This window comes from Bos taurus, chromosome 7, assembly GCF_002263795.3.
Source record: "Bos taurus isolate L1 Dominette 01449 registration number 42190680 breed Hereford chromosome 7, ARS-UCD2.0, whole genome shotgun sequence".
NCBI classification, from domain to species: Eukaryota; Metazoa; Chordata; class Mammalia; order Artiodactyla; family Bovidae; genus Bos; species Bos taurus.
In genome coordinates this window covers 20291270-20311603 of record NC_037334.1, presented here as the reverse complement: position 1 = coordinate 20311603, position 20334 = coordinate 20291270, and the positions used below count along the sequence as shown (strand labels likewise).

General features: G+C 60.8%; 1 protein-coding gene across 10 annotated transcripts in view; it reads right to left on the bottom strand.

The window, feature by feature from the left end:
- Positions 1-2013: 2013 nt before the first annotated feature.
- PIP5K1C (phosphatidylinositol-4-phosphate 5-kinase type 1 gamma) overlaps positions 2014-20334 on the bottom strand; it is a 48092-nt gene continuing 29771 nt past the window's right edge. For 3 of the 10 annotated variants that reach the window (XM_059888044.1, XM_059888045.1, XM_059888047.1), the window contains 14 exons: positions 20008-20125; positions 19467-19619; positions 17829-18128; positions 16871-17076; positions 15103-15186; positions 14242-14290; positions 12180-12264; positions 11238-11399; positions 10384-10522; positions 10233-10265; positions 8960-9064; positions 7132-7273; positions 5743-6061; positions 2395-2773 (listed from right to left, as the gene is read on the bottom strand). In XM_059888044.1, coding sequence (XP_059744027.1) covers positions 2541-2773; positions 5743-6061; positions 7132-7273; positions 8960-9064; positions 10233-10265; positions 10384-10522; positions 11238-11399; positions 12180-12264; positions 14242-14290; positions 15103-15186; positions 16871-17076; positions 17829-18128; positions 19467-19619; positions 20008-20125 — 2128 coding nt within the window. In that variant the 3' untranslated portion in view covers positions 2395-2540. Of the gene's footprint in view, positions 2774-3051; positions 3136-4392; positions 6891-7131; positions 7274-8959; positions 9065-10232; positions 10266-10383; positions 10523-11237; positions 11400-12179; positions 12265-14241; positions 14291-15102; positions 15187-16870; positions 17077-17828; positions 18129-19466; positions 19620-20007; positions 20126-20334 lie in introns of those variants that run through there. The other 7 variants (XM_024994048.2, NM_001205645.1, XM_010806973.4 and 4 more) reach the window with 7 other exon arrangements.

Sequence of the window (20334 nt, the reverse complement as noted above, 5' to 3'; positions counted from 1 at the left end):
TCAACGTAAAAAGGGGGGGTGGGGTGGCGGGGCTGGGGTGGGGAGGATCTGGGGCTGCATACGAGTGTTATGGGGCCAGCAGTGGCTGCGGTCACAGAGGCGCCCACGGCTCTGGGTTTGAGCGGGCTGGCGTCCTGCGCCCGAGGAGGCTGAGCCCCGGATTGTCACACACCAGACCACGGGGGCTGAGCACACGGAACCCCCAGTGAGATTAAGACACACAAGGTTTGCAGTTCTGTTGTGTTTGGAAATCAGATGGGCCATAAAAATGGGGTTGGGGTGGGGACAGGCGATGCAACTGAATTACCAGAGGTGACCGAGGGTGCTTGTTCTGGGGTGGGGACCGAGGGGCTGCGGCGACAGTACCATGGCAGGGGACCCCATGGGGATGGGAGTATTGCACTGAGCCAGGTGGTGGGAGGAAGGGGGCGAGAGGAGGCAGAGGATGGAGGCTGGGAGGGGACACGTGGGAGATCCCACCTTGTCAGTCTCAGGACACACCTTTCCCGTGTACAGTATGGCACGGCAGACAGTGCCCATGTTCTCAGTGACAGCAGCTGTCAAGGACAAGCTGGGACGGAACTGGGGCATCACCACCAAGGAGTTGGCAGACTGCTATCCTGGGGGTGGGATGACAGCTGGGTGGGTCCAGGGCCCTTCCTGTTGGGGGTCTGGGGAAGGCCATGAGTTCACTGCATGTTACAAATAAGGTCTTGCCTTCCCACCCTCTCACCCTGACCATAAGCACACACTTCCCGGCAGCCTAATCCGAGGACCACCTTGCATCCATGTGACAGTTCTCTGAAAAAGGGACAAAAAAATGCAACCAACACAAAGGGGACTCTGAAGGGGTATTCATGACTTAGCACGGGAATGAAAACATCATGATGTCCAGGAGGTTTGCAAACTTCTCCAAGTAAGCATCTGTCTGTGATTCACTCAGGAAAGCCCCAGGGCCCCACTCCCCAGCTCCAGGTGGCCGAGGGCGCCCTGGAAGTGGGGCCTGCTGCTCTGGTCGTCCCCACGGGATGCACCGCATCTCTGCAGCTGGCCTTGGGGCAGGGGCTCTGATGTCGGCACTGGGGCAACATAACAGTGGCTGTTAAGTCATCTTCAGACCTCTGCCCATTCAGCCCACCTCCTCCAGGCGGGACAGGGCAGGCACCAACTGGGGACTTGTGTGCATGGGGCACTGTGGATGGTGCCTTGGTGGAAGTCCCGGTGAGGATGCTCTAGGGTCTGGACACCCCCTCGCAGGTAGGAAGGGAGCAGAACGCCTGTAGGATTTTTCTGATGGATCCTCTTCCCCAAGCCTCGTGCTGCGGCATCCTTGGTGGCCCTGTGAGTGGAGAGCCCCTGGGGCACAGCCCGAGGAGGGGTACAGCCAGCCAAGAGGCTCTGTCCAGGTGCACAAAGCAGGCTGTGCCAGGGGAGGTGACGAGGGGCCCTTGTAGGAAAAGACAGCAGTGTACACAGCTTGCAACGAACTTGAAAATCAGGTCCTGGCTTGGCAGGTTCTCCAGCCATCTCAGGCTCCACCAGGGAGGCAAAGGTGGGAGTTCTTCCACAAAGTGCAACTTCCACTCCACACTGGCTCCCAGCTCCTCCCACGCAGGGCCGGGTGGGCCAAGTGAACAATCCCTGATGCGTCCCTCTCCGGAGGCAGGCAGGAGAGACCCTGCAAAGCTGTCAGCTCCAGCAGCCGCCTATGGACGCAGCAGGGCCCCTGGCAGTTGCCCTGTGGGGCTCTGGACCCAGAAGTGGGACCATCCAAAAAAAATTGTTTTTTTCACCAATAATTTCTTTTCCTATCCTTCAATTGGCACAGGTGTCTCCATCATTTAAAAGAGAGAGGATGCCTACCTCCGTCTTTTTACAGGAGGGGGTCTGGTCTTCTAGCCCTGGCGGCCTGCCCGTGGGGGCTCCCCTTCAGGACACAGACCTTGGGAAGTCCCAGGGCCTCAGTGCCTGGCTGCCTCCTCCTGCCTAGGCCCGTCTTCCAGAGAAGAGAGAAGCCCACAGCCCTGAGCTCCACTGAGTCAGGGCAGCTATGTGTCCACATGGAGGTTCTCATTACGCCTGGGGATTCCTGCTCGCGGTCACATGGGAGGCAGGTGGTGGGAGACAGATGCTGAGAGATGGCAGGGCCACTGGTGAAAAGCCATCCCCAGCCACCACTGTGCTGCCCTCAAGGATGGTGTCCAGCTCTCTCGGCCCCAAAACCTGAGCCGACAGTGCTTGGCAGGTGCAGTGTGCAGCCTCCAGAGGCACCCTGGGGAACGCAGTGGCCCTTCTGTCCTAGGGGCCTGTCCACCCCGGCCCAGACCTAGAGTGGATTCCGCTGGGGCGCAGGTTCCCTCAGCAAAACATGCAAGCACAGCAATGAACCAAAAGTGCAGTAAAATAGAGTTTCTTCTTTTCCATTGTGGGTTTTTTTTTTGCCTTTTCCTTTTTCTAAAAAAACACACCCATGTGTGCTACCATGTCTGTGCAAAGAATAAGGACCCAAAATAAATACATGATCGGAAATGCAGGAGGGTTCACAGTATCAGGCGTAGGTAGTTGTCGGGGAGCCAGAGCGGGGCAGGCCGTCCGGATGGGGGTCGCTCAGCAGCCAGGAGTGTTGGTGTCGTCAGGGGAGGACGAGGGCGAGGGCTGGCTGCCAGGCGGGCATCTCCCAAGCTCTGGGCTGAGCGAGGTGGGCAGTGCCTCCAGGAAGTGGCCGGGGCAGCAGCGGGCACTCGGCTCCGGGTCAGTGTCTGCATAGGAATTACTGCAGAGGCAAGGGGGCAGGTGAACTCATGGTGGGCTAGGGCCAATCCCCACCCACCCGGCCTCCCATGGCTAACGACACAAGCCAGGGACCCCGGGAGCCTTGAGGGCTGGACACAGGCCATGGCACGGCAGAGCCTGGCTGCCCCTCCCACTGGAGACCTCAGTTTCCCCATCGGTCCCAGGGGTGTCTGGGGGTCAGGCCCTCAGGCCCTCCTGGGCCGAGGACATGGTCTGAGCCCCGAGTGGGCCCGGCTGGCCAGCCATGGGCTCACTTACTGTGTCGCTCTCGCCGTCGGAGGCAGGCTGGGCCTGCGTGCTATAGTGAAGCGGGGAGTACACCCAGCTCCTCTCATCGGTGGGCTGCAGGGCGGGTGGGCGGGCGGGCGGCACGTGCAGGAGGGGCGCAGAAGAAGAGCAGGGTGCGAGGAGGCGCGAGAGGCAACAGGGAAGAAGGAAGGAAGAAACAGAAATAAAAGAGGGGGACCCCCAACGTGGGACGAGTGGGCGGCTCAGCCCCCGTGCCCTCTCCCTGACAGGACCTGCCCCAACCTGGACGGCCCTTGGGCCTGGTGGGGTGGGGGCCGGGCCTCCGGGGCTGAGTGGCCAGAGCGTGGCAAGGGGCGGGGTGGGCAGCGGGAAGCGGCGCGTGGGTCAAGGCAGAGCTGGCACAGCAGGAAGGGGTGGCGGGTGGGGCTCCGTTTGCTCTGCTGTCCGCCCACCCCGGCCCCCTAACCTCTGCCCTAGCCTCTGCCTCTGCCCTAGCACCCCAGCTTCAGGCCTGCCTACCACTGGGGACTGCCAGCTGGAGCAGCACCCTGGGGACCCACGGCAGGGGGTCCTGGGTGGTAGGGGCACAGGGTGGAGCCCATTTCCTGCTCCAGTACACACAGACCTGCTCTGGGACCGAGGCAGGTGCCCCCCAGACAGCAAGCAGCACAGGCCTCTCTGCCCCATGCCTGGAGCACAGGGATGCCTTCCTGGGGAGGGGCACAGGCAGAGTGGGGACTGGCCACCAAGGGGCCCCTGGGCCTGGCAGGGGCAGGCTGATCTTTCTCCAGCCATGTCTGGGCAGAGGTCCCAGGCGGGGCTCAACTAGGGGAGGACGTATACTTCCCCAGCCCCCCTTGCCCTTCCTGGGTCTGCTCTTAGCACCAGAACCCTCTTGGGCCTGGCAGCTCCCGTGGGGCTCCCCCAGCCACCTTCTTGTCTTTCCTCTTTCCCCCCACTGCATGCCAGCCTTCAACACCCCACAGCCTGTTACTTCCACCCCAGCCAGAGCACACACCTGTCCTAGCCACGCCCCCCTGGCTGTCCTATGGCCCCTGAACCCACCATGGCCCCTCAGACACAACCCTCCTTGGGCTGCTTGGGAGAATCATCAGCAACCAGCCTCTGCCCTCCTGCCCCTCGGGGTCCACCTGTTCCAGGTACCCACACAGCCCCTGCCTCTACACCTGCCGCACCAGACTTTCTCCACAGCTCACAGGCCACGATGGTACCCATGTGGACCCAGAGGCCCAAGAAGCCTGTGTCCCCATGTGGACGGGTTCCCACAAAGGCACCCAGAGCCAGGGCAGCAGGGTGAGGCCCCAGAGCAGGCCTTGCTCGTGCTTCAGGGGGTTACAGAGCCATAAAACCCATGTCTGGCCACTTGGGAGCCCAAGGCGCAGGTCCAGGCCTGTCTGTGGCCACAGCAGGTGCTGACGCTGGCTTGGTGGCAGTGCTGGGCTCAGAATATGGGTGACACAGGGGTCCCCAGGAACCCTGTGATGAGCTGGCCCTGGGTGACCCACAGAAGTCGAGTCCAGGGCATGCCTGCCCCGCACAGCAGACCGTAGGGTCCAGCCTTCCTCCTGCCACTCTTTTGCCTCCCTCTCCACCCATCGGCCCCAAGTATCTGATTCTGTGGTGCCCCCAGCGAAGACAGCCCTTCCTCTTCCACCTCCCCACACCCCAGGCACATCTCAGAGCCCACTTGACCCCTTCCAGATGGCCTTTGCCACTGGCTCCCATCCCCATGGCCCTTGGGCACCATGTGTCCCCAGCTCTGGGACCATCTCTGGCGTGCAGTGTCCCCGGCTGGACCGAGCGTGGAGGGGATCTCCCTTTTCAGGCTTGCTCGGCAGTGCACGACAGCCAGCGACACTCACAGGGACCACTGACAGGGCTGGAGTGTGGCCTCTGAGGAGCCTCACCTTGAGAACACAAAGTCTCGCTTCAGATCTTTGCCCTGTTCTGCCCGTTGAGTGCTGTGTGCCTCTGGGAGGTCAGCTGGCCTCTCTGGGACCCCATTTACTGCTCACGATGACAATAACGAGCACTAACAATGCCACTGCCACACAACATCCCCACAGCATCCCAGATACGCCGGTGGATAAGTGTTTATTAGACATATGCCTCAAGTTTGGGACCTAGATTTCGTCTACACTATGTGCTTGTGGGCTACCTGCGGAGCCAAGGTCTGTTTCTCCATCTGTGAAATAGGTACAGAGACACCAACTCCTCTTTCCTGTAATTAAGAGCTTGGCTTTGTGGTCCTTCCGCTGACCACAGGGAGCGAGGTCACCCCCTTCAGGGGACAGACGCTCTGGGAGTGCTGTTGGCAGCAAAATCTGAACAAGTGGGAGCTGTCCATGTGACACGTCCCTGACCCAGGAGTGCTGGGACGAGAGGCAGGGGTGTCTGGGGTCTGGGGGTCAGATGCCGACCCTGCCATGGCCAGGCTGTCCCTGGGAGCCCCAGCAGTGTGCCCGCAGGGGCCATGACGCCCAATTCAGCGGGGAGTACACGTCCCGACAGGACGCCCACAGCCCAGCGTCCCACGCGGGCCAGTGTGGCCGACCTCAGCCGCAGCGATGTTTTCCCCATGTCCCTTCTTGGAGGAAGAGGGACCAGGACTTGTGGCTCCCTGCTGCCCAGGGTGCGGGGTGGGGCCTGGCTCCCTGGAGGCCTGCCGTGGTCACTTACAGTCCCTGAGGAGCTCAGCGTCACGGCCCGCAGTCGGCGATGCCGGGGAGAGTAAATCCAGTACCTCCCATCGGTGAACTGGGCGGGCCGGGCGGGCGGGGGAGGAAGCAAACAGAGGACAGGATGAAGTGACAGGACGAGGCCACGGGAGTCTGGCGGGCGGGCAGGCAGGGAGGGCAGCGGGTGGGGCAGGTTGGCTGACGGCCAAGCAGGAACAGGGGGTGGGCGTCCCACTGGCTGTCTTCTCCGCTGCGTGCCGGGCCTGGCAGCAAATCCGGGTTTCACGCCCCCGACTCCTGACAGGACATGGACCCTGGGGCTGCCTCACACACAGATCCAGAGAACGGGAAAGATCAGCCCAGTGGGGTGGGGCAGGGGACACAGGGGGCGCTCGGTGCCCTGCAGGCCAGGCAGCGTTGGCGTGGGGACTGAGAGCAGGGGGCTGTTACGAAGCAGCGATGTCAGCAGGGCAGCCAGGCTCACCCAAACAGCCCCGAGGCCCAGCACCGGGCAAGGGCAGGGTTGTGGGTCAAAGGTGAGAGTGAAAGTCTGAGAAAAGGACAGCAGGCAGGGCTGGGGTTTGGCCCTCTCTGCTGTAATTAGGACCATCTGATCCCAGAGCGGGACATCCTGGGGAGACAGCTCAGGACCCGCTGTTAGGGGTGGGGCGGTCACTGGACTGGGCTTTGCGGGCTCCCAGGCCCCCCAGGACCCACTTAATCCAGGTTCCTGCCTGCCTGTGGGAGGTGTGAGGGGGAGGAGATGGCCAGCTCTGGAGGGAGGTCCCAGGTACCCAGGGGAGGGCCTCCTCCTGCTCTGACAGATCCCACCTTGTCCAGGAGCAGCTGTGTGTCCTCGTCCCATGAGGTTGGCATCGTGGAGCCCACCTGCCCCTCGCCTCGGTGCCCCGGCCTCCCTAAGCATGGAGTCTGCCCGCCGTACCCACCACCCGGTCAGAGAGAAGGTGTGTGTCATGCAGCCCCACGGTCAGCCTGGGCCTCCCTTCGGGCCAGGGGGCTGAGCGCTCCGGGACTCCAGACACCTCCCCAGGCCCCGCTGGGCTCAGGGCCAGACGTGGTCACGAGGCTGGGGAGGATGGGCGGGGCGCTGCCACATCACCTGAGAGTGAGCGAGCCAGGCACATGGACCTGCGTGTGAAAAGGTGAGCACACACTCATGCCTGTGCCTGAGTGCACCTGCAGGTGTGCACGAGCGCCTTGAGTGTGCGACGAGTCAGTGGGAGCGTGTGAGGGAGTGGTGTGCCCGTGTGTGAATGCAGGTGGACACGAGCATACGTGGGTTTGTACGGGCACGCCTACACACACGTAAGCACAGGTGAGCGCGGATGGTCAAGGGTCCGGCGACGGGAGGGAGCCCTGGGGGACTTACAAAGTAGATGTCCGTGGCGGGCGCGTCCTCCTCGTCCGAGGCCTGGCTGGCGGGCTCGGAGGCCTGGCTGGCGGGCTCGGAGGCCTGGCTGGCGGTTTCCGCTTCGACAGCGGCAGAGGCACAGGCTGGGGACACCCCCTCCCTGGGGACACGGGCAGGACATGGGAGTCCTGGGGGGGCTCTGGAAAGCATGCATCTCCCCGCACCGCAGCCTGGACCCTCCCCACTCCCTCCATCCCTCATGGAGACCATAGATGCAGGAAGTTCAGTGGCAGGGATGGGTTCTGCCTGACACATTCTGGTTCCCCCACATAACAAAACACCCCAAGCACTGTTGCTGCCAAGGGAACCAAGAACCCGGCTCCGAGCAGGTGGCCTGGCCCCTCCACTCAGGGGCATGCCTGTGGGCAAATCCCTGCCTCACCACTCACTCGTTGGGCAACCATTAGGACTACATTCTTTCTCAGGGCCTCAGTTTCCTCACCTGTAAAGTGGGGACACATACCCACCCTGAGGGGCCAGAACCTTTTGCTCCTCTTTCTGGAGCACTTCCTAGGTGCCAGGCCTGTTTGAGGGCCTGCTGTCCTGTGTCGCTGCTGTTTATTTGCTCAGTTGCGTCTGACTCTCTTGGGACCCCATGGACTGTAGCCCACAGGCTCCTCCGTACATGGGATTTCCCAGGCAAGAATACTGGAGTGGGGTCCATTTCCTTCTCCAGGGCATCTTCCAGACCCAGGTATCGAACTCACGTCTCCTACATTGGCAGATGGGTTCTTTACCACTGAGCCACCAGAGAAGCCCCTGTCCCGTGTTACAGATGAGGAAACTGAGGCATAGAGTGAAGGTGGGGAATGTGCCAGAGGCCATGGCTGGCGGCCACGCAATTAGTGAGAAATTTCACTTCTCGGATGAGGAGCTCAAAACCTAATAAAGTTAGAAATAAGTACCAAAAAGGTAAACAGAAAGTCTTAAACACGAGAGAAATGCCTCAGTCCAGGGTCTCGCCCTCAGCGCTGCTGACAGTGGGCAGGTCATTCTCTGTGGGGGGCAGTCCTGGGCACAGTGGGGTGTAGAGCAGCCTCCCTGGCCCCCACTATGATGCCAGCAAACCCCCGAGTCATGACCACCGGAGATGTCCCCAGACATCACCCACTGTCCTCTGAGGGCAGAATCACCCTCAGGTTGTTGAAAGCCACTATCTTAATTTAAAGAGAAAATTAAAAAAAAAAAAGAAAATTACTACCCATTTGTACCTGAGCCAATATAAAAGAACTGGTTCGTGTCAAACCCATGGCACTTGGCAATAGCAGCACTCAGAGGAAAACACATAGCCTTAAGGGCCTCATTGTTAAAGAAAAGAAGGAACTTACTCAACCTACACTGGAAAACAGAAACAAGTGAAAAACAAGCCAGAAGCAGCTAGAAAGAACACATTACTGGTGAGTTACAGTGAATGAGATAAAAACAGAACACAACAGGGGACCAAACGTGGCTTTGGTCCCCCATGAAAACCTCGTAGGTTACTGTCGTGCAAGCCCCGGCAAAACTAAGAGGAAGCAGAGAGGAAATGTGGCAGGAAAAGTGACCTCAGAGGTCAGGGCAGCTCTGCGTCCTGGAGGAGGAAACCCTTCCCAGAGTGAAGGACCCACACTATTCCCGGCTTTCCGCGCTCCCTTCCCAAGCTGGAAGCCCCAGCCCCACCCCTAGCTTGTGTACTACTTTTCCCAGTCCGCCTTCGGCCAGCTGGCTACATGGCCACGCTTGGCCAATGGGACCAGAGCAGAACCTGAGACCAAGAACTAGTCAGTCGACCGTGGGGCCCACTCACCCTGCATCCTCCTCCTTGGGGACCACAATCTCCACGCTGCACGCGGGCTCCACCTGCACTGTGATCTGTTGCAGGTCTTCCTCCGCGTGCGTCTCCTCCTGGGGCCTGGAAGCAAAGGGAAGCTGCGCCTCAGTTTCCCTCCTCACCCCCTTCCGCCCTGGAAGCGCCTGCTGAGCTCCAGGCCAGTGTCAGTTTCCAGTCCCAGTAAGAAGCTTGGAGCTCCAGGAGGTGCTATCTCTGGGCGCCATCTGACCAGGGCCCTGAGCTGGCCCAGCTCACATCTGGTCCCTGGCCGTTCTGCCCACCTGGGGCTGCAAGGGGCCAGTGACTGACCATCCACCTGGGGCTAGCCTGTGACTCTGGCACCAGCTGGGGCATAATGAGTACATGGGGGGGTCTGGATCCTTCCCACCCCCTGGGGCAGCTAAGCACCGGCCTGGGGCCTGCACTAGGGGGCTGGGGTGGTTCTGGAGTTCCAGGCCTAGATCCCTGATGTAGGTGGGTCAGAACATGCCAGCAACCGGGTGTGCAGATGGCACACCTCCCTGGATGGCAATACCGGAGAGCAAACGGGTGGCTGACGTCAGAGCAGGTAGCTGGACAGAGGGTGACGCACATGATTTTTTTTCCAACTGGCAGAAATCACTGCCCCCCAAAAACCAATTACAGAGAACAACCCCTTTCCACTCCAGTCCTGTTACAAGATCAGACACCTAGGAACAACCCACATGTGCAGGAGGGCAAGTCACAGCCTGTCAGAGGAAGGGGACCAGCACCTACTCCACCTGCTCACAGAGGTGACCTGCCGCCAGCAGGTGACAGAGCAAAGGGCAGGGCGGCGCCCAGAGGCACGCTGGTTGAAAGGAGAGGGCGAGACAGGCCCAAATGTGTGTCTCTTTGTATATTCATAAATGTCTCTGGCAAGAGACAAAAAAATCCGTCCGCTGGTTACTCCCAGAGAGGGGAGCAGGCATGGGACAGGCATTTCTGTTTTTCCTTTTGTATTTCTACAAATATTACTAAGAAAGGGAGAAAGAAGAACCAACAGGCAAGTGCGGGAGATGAGTCCTCTGGGTACCGAGGTGGAAGACAGATTCCAAGTGACCCGAGATTCTCTCCGCTTCTAGAGTCTGACTTGAATCTGTGCTCAGAATGGTGTGGTCAGAGAGAAAGGGCTCTGGTGGGGAAGGCAGAGGAGGGATGGGGGCAGGGAGTGTAGGGGAGAGGGGAGAAGAGACAAGACAGAAGGGAGAGGGCTGGGGTTTCATCTCACCGGCCATCCTGTCCCGAGGACTGTGTGCGCCGCCTGCAGAGAGACCGCAAACACGTGGAAAAAGTGGGGTAAGGGCCCTCCCAATCAATGTTCTGCCCACCCTACGACCCCGCCCATCCCGCGGCCCAGGGACATGGTCAGGTCCACTTACCGGTACCGCGGCTGCTCCGATGACTCTGAGGGGGACCGCTCTGGGATGGAGAGGGACGTGGAGGACAGGGTCGTGGCGATGGAGGCGGTGGTGGCCTCCTCAAAAGACGGCGGCGTGCAGGGCAAGAGGTCCGGCCGGCCTAGGGGGAGGAGCAAGTGGCCACCTGTGCAAGCCAGGCACCCAGGGCTGCTCCTGGCAGGCCTCTGAGCTCTACCTGCAACTTGGCTCACCCCCAGCTACCCAAGTCCTCTCTCTCAGCCACCACCTCACACTGTTGTCCCCGCCAGCCTCAGGAGGAGAAATATGCTCCAATTTCCCCCTGGCCTCGGCCTTCCAGTACCTATCCCCTGCTCTCAATTAAAAACTCCCCTCAGGGTCCTGCTCCACTGGCCTCTGCCCCGCTCTGCTCCAGCCACACACACTTCTTGCTGTTCCCCAGACACCCACAGGCTAGGCCCTGTCCTGCCCCCTGGGCCTTTGCACAGGCAATGTCTCCCTTCCTTGATGCTCCCCCCACCACGCCCGCCCCTCCCTGTCTGGAATCTCTGACCCAGGAGATGGAAGGGACCTTCCTGAACACCAGGCTGACCCCATTAAGCACTTCATCCCCCCAGGTCTCCATGCATCTCTGACATAATGGGAGCCTGTCACCTGAGGGTAGGGAGTGGGGGGTGAATTCTGTGCGCAGCTCTCATTGTGGCTCTTCCAGGGGCCCAGTCCCAGCTGTTCCCCACTTCTCAGCTGCAGATCTTGGGCTGAGGGGGGTGACTGTGACCCAGCCCCTCCCATCCAGGTTGGGGCCAGCACAGGGCCCTCCCCTTCTCAGGCCCCTCGTCTCCCAGCCACCTGCTCACCCTCGTCCTCCAGTGTGGGGTAGCTGCGGGCCCCCCGCAGGTCGTACTGTGCATCCTCCCGCTCGCTGGGGATCTGGCTGGCCGAGAAGGCGGCCGTGGGTCCCAGGGGCTTGACGGCCAGCAAGGCACCACGGCCCTTCTTGGACGGTGAGGACTTCAGGGCTGTGGAGGGAGGGCGGCTGGTGCTGGGGAGCCTGAGCCCCGCAGCAGCACCCAGACAGGGCCCCACAGACCCCAGAGCTTCTTCTGTACCAAAGCCTGGCTGCCCCACTGCCCCACCTCCAGCCTGTCCGCCAACACCCTTCGCTCTTGCTCTCGGTAGGGGAAGCCTGCCCTACATTCCAGCTGGCTTGCCTGCAGGGGCAGGATCGGGGTGCAGGAGCCCAGGTGCCCTGTCCTGCCCACTGGCAGAGATGGGATCCCAGGGACCCAGAACTCCCACTCTAGCCCCTTGGAAACAGCAGTAGGATCAGCAGCTGCCAATGTTTACTTAGCATTTTGGGGCCTCAGCCCACCCAACTCTCAGACACGGAAGCCAAGGGCCTGGTTCCCATCCAGGCTGCATGGCTTTGGGGCCCCTGCATCCTGATTTGCACCAATGGGTCAAAGGTGGCAGGAAAACCCTGACACACCTTCCACACCACCCTGGCTCCACCAAGGCCTGTCACCAGCCTCTCCCGCGCCTCCGGTGACCACTGCCCCACATACGGTGGTGGCTCAGTTTGCCTCACACAGCCATCCAGTCCCAGAGGCCGGGGGCTCCCTGGGTTCCCTGCCCTATGCACGTCCCTGAGGGGCCACCCAGCTGCCCTGTTCCCTGGACCAAGTCCCTGACTGCATCCTAGGGCTGGTGAGCGGAGGACCAGGACCCTGGGTTTACCCTGCTCTTGACCTCCCACCCTTCTCCCCCTGCACCCCGACCCAGAGGGCCCGGGCACTCACAGGAGTTCTTCCGGAAAACCGTGTTGCTCATGAACTTGAAGAAGCGCTCGGCATAGAAGCTGGGCCGGTGGACGGAGACTGTGTCCTGGGAAGGGAAGGGGGGCCTGAGGGCAGGCAGGGGATGAGGCCTGGGGGGGCCCATGGGAGTCCCTGTGTCAGGGCTGCTGTGTCACCTTGGTGGGGATGGGACCCCAGGAACTGATAGTGGTGGCAGAGACAGGGAGGCAGAGAGATGGTTTTGTGGTAATGGTGTCCGTATTTTTAATTGTTGACCCTCATGAATAAAATGGCTATTCAGGTAACTGAATAAACATCAAAATCAAGAAACTAGAAAGAACCTCTAGAGCCGGGGGGTAGAAGGGGCAGCTGACCCTGCTACAAAGGAAGGCTTTGTCCTGGGGGCAGGCAGACCCGGCTCCTGCACTCATGGTGGGGTGGCCCTGGCCATGCACTGCTCGTCGGTGCCCCGGGGTGGACCCGAGGCTGCTGCGCAGGCCAGGACGCAGGGCTGGGATGCCCGTGAGGCAGGGAGCCTGGCACACAGTTGGGGCGCCATACTGCAGGGCCCCTGGGTGCACACCCTGGCTGTCCCTGGATCCAGTCTGCTCACTTGCTACGGCACTGTCTCCCCAGCACTGCTGATCGCAGGCTGGTCGTTCTCTGGGGGTCCATCCTATACCCTAGGGTGGGGCCAGCATCCCTGGTCCCCACCCACTAGATCCAGTGTGACCACCAGAGACGTTCTCAGACACTGCCTCGTGGCCTCCCCAGCTATAACGTAACAGAACGCATCTGGACACAGGGCCTCCTGTCCCGGCCTGCCCTGAGGCGGTCACATGGCCTCGGGGACTCGTGCTGGTTGATGGTGAGTGAGCAAAGACAACAAAAGAGTCTCTCCGCCCTGGGAGGAAGAGCCCCTCTCTCTGGTTGGAGCCAAAATGGGGGCTGCCATTTACGCCAGGTGCCAAGGGCAATACCTGGGGTGTACAGGGACACGCAGGAAGAAGCTGGCCCCCAGGAACTGTGGCGCCACCATACCAGTCTCAGGGTTCACACACCCGGATGGTTACGTTTTCTGGCCATGGTGCATGCATGGCAAGCGGGATCTTAGTTCCCCAACCAGGGACCACACTTGCGCCCCCCATGATGGGAGCTCGGAGTCTTAACCACTGGACTGTTGGGGAAGCCCCTGGATGGTTACTTTGATGTTTGGGCCCCTCTGGAGCTGACCTCGATCTTCTGACAGGGTCACGATCCCTCCATCTGCTTTCCCCTCTGCTGTGGGTTCACCGCACAGAAGGGTTTCCCGCCGGCCCCACCCAGGGGGGAACATTCTGAAAGCTCCCCAGACCCTCAAAACACTCCGGGGTGTAGTGGGGGAGGTTGTTGGGACCTTGGGTTTTGCAGACTGCTCACACACAGACAGCCCTTAGCACTCAAGTAAGAACTGGCCTGTGGGGGCACAGGGGGAGAGGCCTCTGCCTGGGGTCCATAGCCGGACTAGGGCCACAGGTGGACAGTTTAACCCCAGCAATTGGTCCTCACAGTATTTTACACTTTGAAGTAATTCACTGCAAGGTTTACGGGTGAGCTGTGCTCACAGGAAGACACAAATTTCCAACTTTTTTTGAACAACTGAGCCCATTTGTGTAAGCAGGCCCAATCTGCAGGGTCAGCGGGGTCAGAGCTGTGCAGTGCTGCCCCTGGGGTGCAGCTGGGGCCCAAGACCCCCTCCATATCACACACTTTCAGAATGTTCTCTGCCTGACTGGCCCCTGACTTTCCCAGCCTGTCCTCACTTCTAACTCACTTGGGGCCCCTAGTCCCCTCCCTCGGGAAGCCTGTATGCTAAGCCTGTACCCTCACAGATGGCTCGGGCCCCTGGTTGGGGGGTCCCATGGCTGCCTCACTGCCTTGTCTTGGCCCTGATCCCCTGGCCTGTGACCGTGGCTCCAAAAAAGTGGACGTGTCCCTCGGCTCTTTAGCACCCAGGTCTGGCCCAGGATGATAGTCAGGATGTTTGTGGATGGATAGACAGAATGAACAAGTGGAAGATGCTCACCCCATCGTGGACGAGAGCCTTCCAGGTGTGTTCCAGCTTCTTGATGAACCTGCGGAGGAGAAAACGCCCAGAACATCAGCCACACTTCCACGTCCGGGGGAGGTCTCTTCTAGGTGAGCTCATCCCAGGGGACACAGGTGGTCTCCAGGGACCTGTGTGATCATCATGACTGGGAATGTTCTTGGCATCAAGGGGGCAGAGGAGCCCTGCTCGAGAGGAACCAGGCCACCTGCTGTATCAGTCAGAGACCACCCCGCTTTTTCCGGCCCCCTTGACCCCTCCCCACTGGCTGGCTGCTCCCATCGCTGCTGCTCTGCAGGAGGAAGTGGAAAGGCTGCGGTGCATGGCCCTCCATGGGGGACGGAGCCCGCCCTTCCTCTCTACCATGGCCCAGGCTGAGCGGGTCTCCTCCCTGCTGGAGGGAGCGCCCAATGCCCCAGCCAGGCCCCCATACCACACCTGGGCTGGGGAGCACGTTGCTGCTTCCAGGCAGCTCCCCCAGACGCCTCTGGGCTGCAGGGGGAAGGATATCCTCCTCGACACACACCCCTGCCCTAGGATGGGCTCTGGCCGCCCGCCCTGGGCTGTGCCCACTTTACCCTACCCGGGTCTCCATGGAAACCCTCACCCACTGCTCGGAAAGCTGCCTGCTCTGCTCCACACTGGGAGGGAGACCCCAGCAGGAGATGGGGCAGCCCAGTCTTGGCACACAGCAGGGCCCACAGTCAGCCAGTGACACTCCACCCTCTACCCTGCCCTGTGCCAGCCCTGACCTGTCCCTGACCAGGCTCTCACTGGGGACTGGGAAAGTCGGGCCAGGGGCATGCACCCACCCCGGCAGGACAGGGGGCGAGGACCCACCTGTAGGACTGCAGGATGTCGATGATTCCAATGTGCAGAAGCAAACGCTCTCCTCGACCATTCACGGCGGGGATCCCCCCCATCCTGAGGAGAGGGGTCAAGACTGTCAGCACCCATGGAGCCAGCCCAGGGATGAGCCCTGTCTGTCAGGAGCACAGGCTGGAGGTAGCCTAGAGCCCCAAGCCAGGGGCACCTGCTCTGGGACTTAGGGGCACTGAGATAGAGGGATGAGGAGGCAGGAGTGATGGAACCCAGGGCTTGAGGATCCACACGCTCCCTGTAGGTGGCCACCTGGCTGGACCCTCGGAGAGGGACCTGACACCTGGGAAGCCCGCCACAAAGAAGGATCGAGTGGCCTTCTTGGCCCGCTCACTGAGTCAACACTGCAGGCCAGAGGCTGCCAAAGGGTCCAGGCTATGAGACTCAAGTGCACGCATACCCACACATGCACACGCGGAGCTTGCACACACACACACAGGTGCATGCACACCCACACGTGCACACGCAGAGCTTGCACACTCACACACACACATAGGTGCATGCATGAGCACATACACACCCAGGCAAGGCTGGGCTTTGGGCGCAGGCTGGGGAGTTAAAGCTGCTGCAGCCCCAGGCCAAGCCCGCCCGTGCAGTTAGTGGGGCCCACAAGGCAGCAGCTTCCTGCACGCCCAGGCCCCCTACAGGCTCTGCCAGCTGCACTCCACACTGCGCTCACCTTCACACCTGCCGTCTCGCCTGGCCGGGCACCAACCCTACAAACGCCAGACGGCTGAGCTCTGGGCCCACTCAGGTCCCCCCCACTCATCCCAGGCAGGCCCTTCAGCTGATGGCCCAGTTTGGTGGCCAAGCTTTAGCCTGTCCCCCAGCTGCCTGTGCACCCTGATGGCTACCACCCCCTGTAAGGACTGGACAAGGTCTGGACATGGTGGGTCGAGCCAGCTCCCAAATGGTTTGTGCATGGTGATACAGGGTCAATTGTGACACCTGTCTACAGCAGTGGTTCCCATGGGGGGGTGACTGTCCCCAGGGACACTGGTGCTCTGTGGAGACAGCTGTGGTTGTCACGACCAGGGTCAGGAATGTTGATCCACCCCTCACAGTGCCCAGGACACCCAAAGAGTGACCGGGGCCTGCATGGGGTGGGAGTAGGGATGCCCTGTGAGTCTGTGCCTGAGCCCCGAGGGCAGGACCAGGTCGGCTGTTTGGTGGAGAGGTGGGGGGCGGTGGTCAGGGGGCACACTCTCCTCTGGACCCTCTGACCTGGCTGCTCCCACAGCCACCTGGCATCACTAGGCAAGGAACGTTGTCAGCCCCTGCACCCCCCTCCCCAGGGTCCTGGGCAGGGACTTGCTGTGAAAAGGGTCTCTCGTCCCCAGCCCTTTCCACCTTCTCTTGGCTGCCTTCCAACACCTTTCCAGCTTTGCTGCCTATGGTGAGGCTTTAACTCTCCTACCTGTGTTTCCCACAGGGTTGGCCAGTGACCTCCGTCTACTGACTGACTGAGTCAGATGTCAGGTCAGAACACCCGGCCATAGCTGTGCGCCCAATATCTAACTCTCAGGGCCCAGGGATGGGGACGGGTGGGCACTGCTGGCTTACAAACCAGAAACCAGGAACTCGCCAGGTTCTGGACCTGGTCTTGTCCCTCTCACCTTCCTCAAGGCTCCCCCTCTTCCTGCCCCCTGCCTGCTTCTCGCCTGGCAAGGGGGCTGAGGCAGAGATGAGAGCTGAAAGCTCCCCTGGCCCCGCCAGCCCCGGCACCTACGTGTCATCTGTCTCGATGGCCTCCCCGCGTGCGGCGCCACCCTGGATGGACTCCATGGCTGTGGAGTAGAGTGCCTTCTGGCCCAGCGGCCGCTTCTCATCAGCTGTGCTCTGGGCACCCTCAGCCTGCCGCTCACGCTCCTGCTGGTCGATGTTGTGGACACCCAGGAGCAGGCTATAGTCCATGATCTTGAAGCTCTCCAGCACCTGCGGGAATAGGGGTCAGGGGTCGGCTGGCTGTGACCCCACCCCTGCCCTGGTTCAGAGGCCCGGTTCACTGGCTTCCCACCCTGCTCCAGACCATGAGGTGCAGCCCACGATGTGGACACACGGACACTGGGGATGGGGCCTGGAAGCCCTGGGGCACGGAGACGACTGGTGGTTTCTGGGGTGTCTGGGAGCCAGGGTGCAGGGAGGACCCTGGAGGACCCAGGCCTGGCTTGAACCCCCTCCAAACCTCCGTATCCTCGCCTCTGAAGCCAATAGGGGACGGGGTGGACCGCAATAGCAAGACCTGGGATGAGCCTGGCAAACCTTCCTTCTCCCTCAGAAATACTTGCCTGTGGAGGAGGGCAGCTGCACAGACCTAGGTCTGAGGAGAGCCTTACGTGTTTTGGTTTTGCTTTTGTTTTGGCTATGCCACAGGCATGCAGGATATTAGTTCCCTGACCAGGAATCGAAACTGTGCCTCCTGCAGTAGAAGCTCAGAGTCTTAAACACTTAAACACTCAGGCCAGGCAAGCCCTGAGGTGCACTGAGTTGAGCCCTGAAAACCTCAGGCTGCCCCAAGGCTCTGTTTGGCAGCAGGAACACAGCCTGTGAGGGCGGCGGGGGTGGGGTGTGGGGGGCGGGGCATTTCTCCGGCTCACTGCGCTAACTTCTCCCAGCGTCCCCATGTCACAGCTGGGAAGACGGGGCTCAGACATGGGACCCTGTCAGACCAGCCAGCCGCTCCTCACCAGGCAGTCGCGTTGCAGCGTCTTGACGAGTGCAGAGAAGGTGTCGGCGTCAAGCATTAGCCCCTCGGGCATGTCCTGAATGAAGTCCAGGTCCTTGTAGGTGGGGATGCTCTTCTCCTTCTCCTTCTTGCTGGCCCGCCGCTTGTAGGTGGAGCCTTTGAGGTCGAACTTGAGGTGCATCTTGACCACGCGTGGCAGCACATTGTTCATCACCACCACGCGGATGTTCTTGCCTCCCGACTGCACGCAGTATAGCCCATAGAACTTGGGCAGCAGTGTCCGGGGATTCTGGTTGAGGTTCTGGTGGAGGGGAGAGGGCGGGTGGAGAGGACGCCAGGAGCCTTGCTGGGACCCCACACAGCACCCTGCGGCCTGCTCCTCAGAGCTCAGGTCAGAGGCCACCTCCTCAGGAAGCCCGCCCTGACCACCTCCCTCCTTGCCCCTAGCACCCAGCCAACTGAACTCCCTATCGCCCCACCTGACCAAAAGCACCAGGAGGGTCTGTTTCTACGAGGCCAGGCCCAGGGAGAGGTGGCCTTTCCATAAAGGCCCCCAGGGGACTTCCCAAGGTATTGGGCCTGATTTCTTGCGAGGTCAGACCCAGGTCTCTCACCTCCCCAGTCTGCCCTGAGGGGATGGGGGCTGGTTGGCCTCTAGGCATCAGGCCATTTGTCTTTTTTTAAAAAAAATTTTTTGGCTGTGCCTCGCAGCATATATGATCCTAGTTCCCTGACCAGGGATTGAACCTGTGCCCCCTGCATAAGAAGCATGGAGTCTTAACCACTGTACCATCAGGGAAGTCCCAGGCTACTTGTCTTTGTACAGCTGGGAACTAACAATGGTTTTACATTGTCAGGAAGTTGATAAAACTAAACAAGAAATAGTGTCCTGTGGCATGTGAAAATGACATGAAATGCACATGGCAGCCTCGGCAAAGAGTTCTATTGGCACTCAGCCGGGGTCACTTGCTCTCACCCTGTCTGTGGCAGCTTTCTCACTAGAGCGGAGCCGTGGAGACAGAGGCTGTGCTCACAAAGCTGAAGACGTTTGTTTTCTCATGTTTTACAGAAAACGTTTGCTGACCCCCGACCTAGGGGAGCTGAGGATCCCACCCAGGATCATACAGAGGGGAGGCGGGTTACAGGGTCGGGGACAGGTCACAATCTGCGCAAAGTTGCCCAGGGCCTGACCACGCCTGCCAGGCAGCAGGGAGGGCTGGCCCTCAGGCAAGGATCCTCACTTCCCATCTGGGTGTGTATCAGGACCCTCACCCCTGGGGGCCAGGAAGTCTGAGGCGCCTGCTTCCACACCTCCAGGGGCCTGAGTGCCAGCTGATAGCCCAGTTCCTCCCCAGTGCCTGTCTGAGTTACTGGTTGTTGAGACTTGAGGCCCAAAGCCATGACTTCTGGGAGGTGGGTGGTAGGGGATGGCCACCAGGGCCCAGATGGCTATTCCTGCTCGCCACGTGAGGGGGTCCTGCGGGTGAGGCTCACCCAGGACGGCCTGTCAAGGTCTGCCCAGAGGGGACAGTTCCTGGAGGGGGTGGTTCCTAGGAGGGGTAGTTCCCAAGGTGGGGATGCCCGGAGCTCCTCAGCAGAGGGAGGAAGGCCTAAGTCCAGGGGCGGCCGGGCTCCCCACCATGTAGTAGCCGGGCAGCAGCTTCTGCAGGAACTCGGCCTCCTTGTGCATCACCGTCTTGATGATGAACTCGTCGTCGCTGGTGACGTAGAACAGGGAGCCACTGGCACCGGGGTTAGACAGCTCAATGAGCGGCTCGTTGCACAGCGAGTACTGAAAAGGGGATGGTGAATGGGTGGGGGTGGTCACCGACACCCCACAGGCCCAGGGGCTGGTGGGTGGTCCCGGAAGTGGTCACAGTCGGCTCCATGTGATAATCACACAGGAGACCGCAGTGTCTGGAAGGAATGGAAGTCCTGGCCAGCAAGGACGGAGCCTGGCTGATGACGCCAGGGGTCTGGAAGGGACCCGATGCAGTAGAGTCCACTTGAGGCCACAGCCCAGCCCCAGATGACAACCTGAGCAAGGAGCCCAGCAACACTGCAGCCACGTCCCTGCCCCATGGAGGCTGAGGACGACAAGCAGGTAGCGATCTAAGCCCCCAAGCGAGGGCTCGAGCGGGTGACCCGTGTGACACAGCGGCCACCGAGGACACACTCACCAAGTAGTCATCTGGCCGAATCCCAAAGAGCTCCCGGAAGTAGCGGAAGGCAACAGGCGCATAGGTCTTGAACCTGAAGTCCTGGAAGTGATGGGCAGGAGTGAGGTTGCTGCCTTCACTGCAGAGGAAGCAGGGGGGAGACTGTGAGGGACCCAGGCCTGTGTACGCTACCTTCCCCCACCAAGAGCCTGCCTGCCCACCCAGGCCCAGCCCCAAGGCACCCAAATAGCCAAGCCAAAGAGTGACATGGGGCTCCCATGCTGGACACGGGACAAAGGGCTGTGGCCAGTCTCGGGTTGTCCTCCAATGAGCACCCTCCCCTTTCTT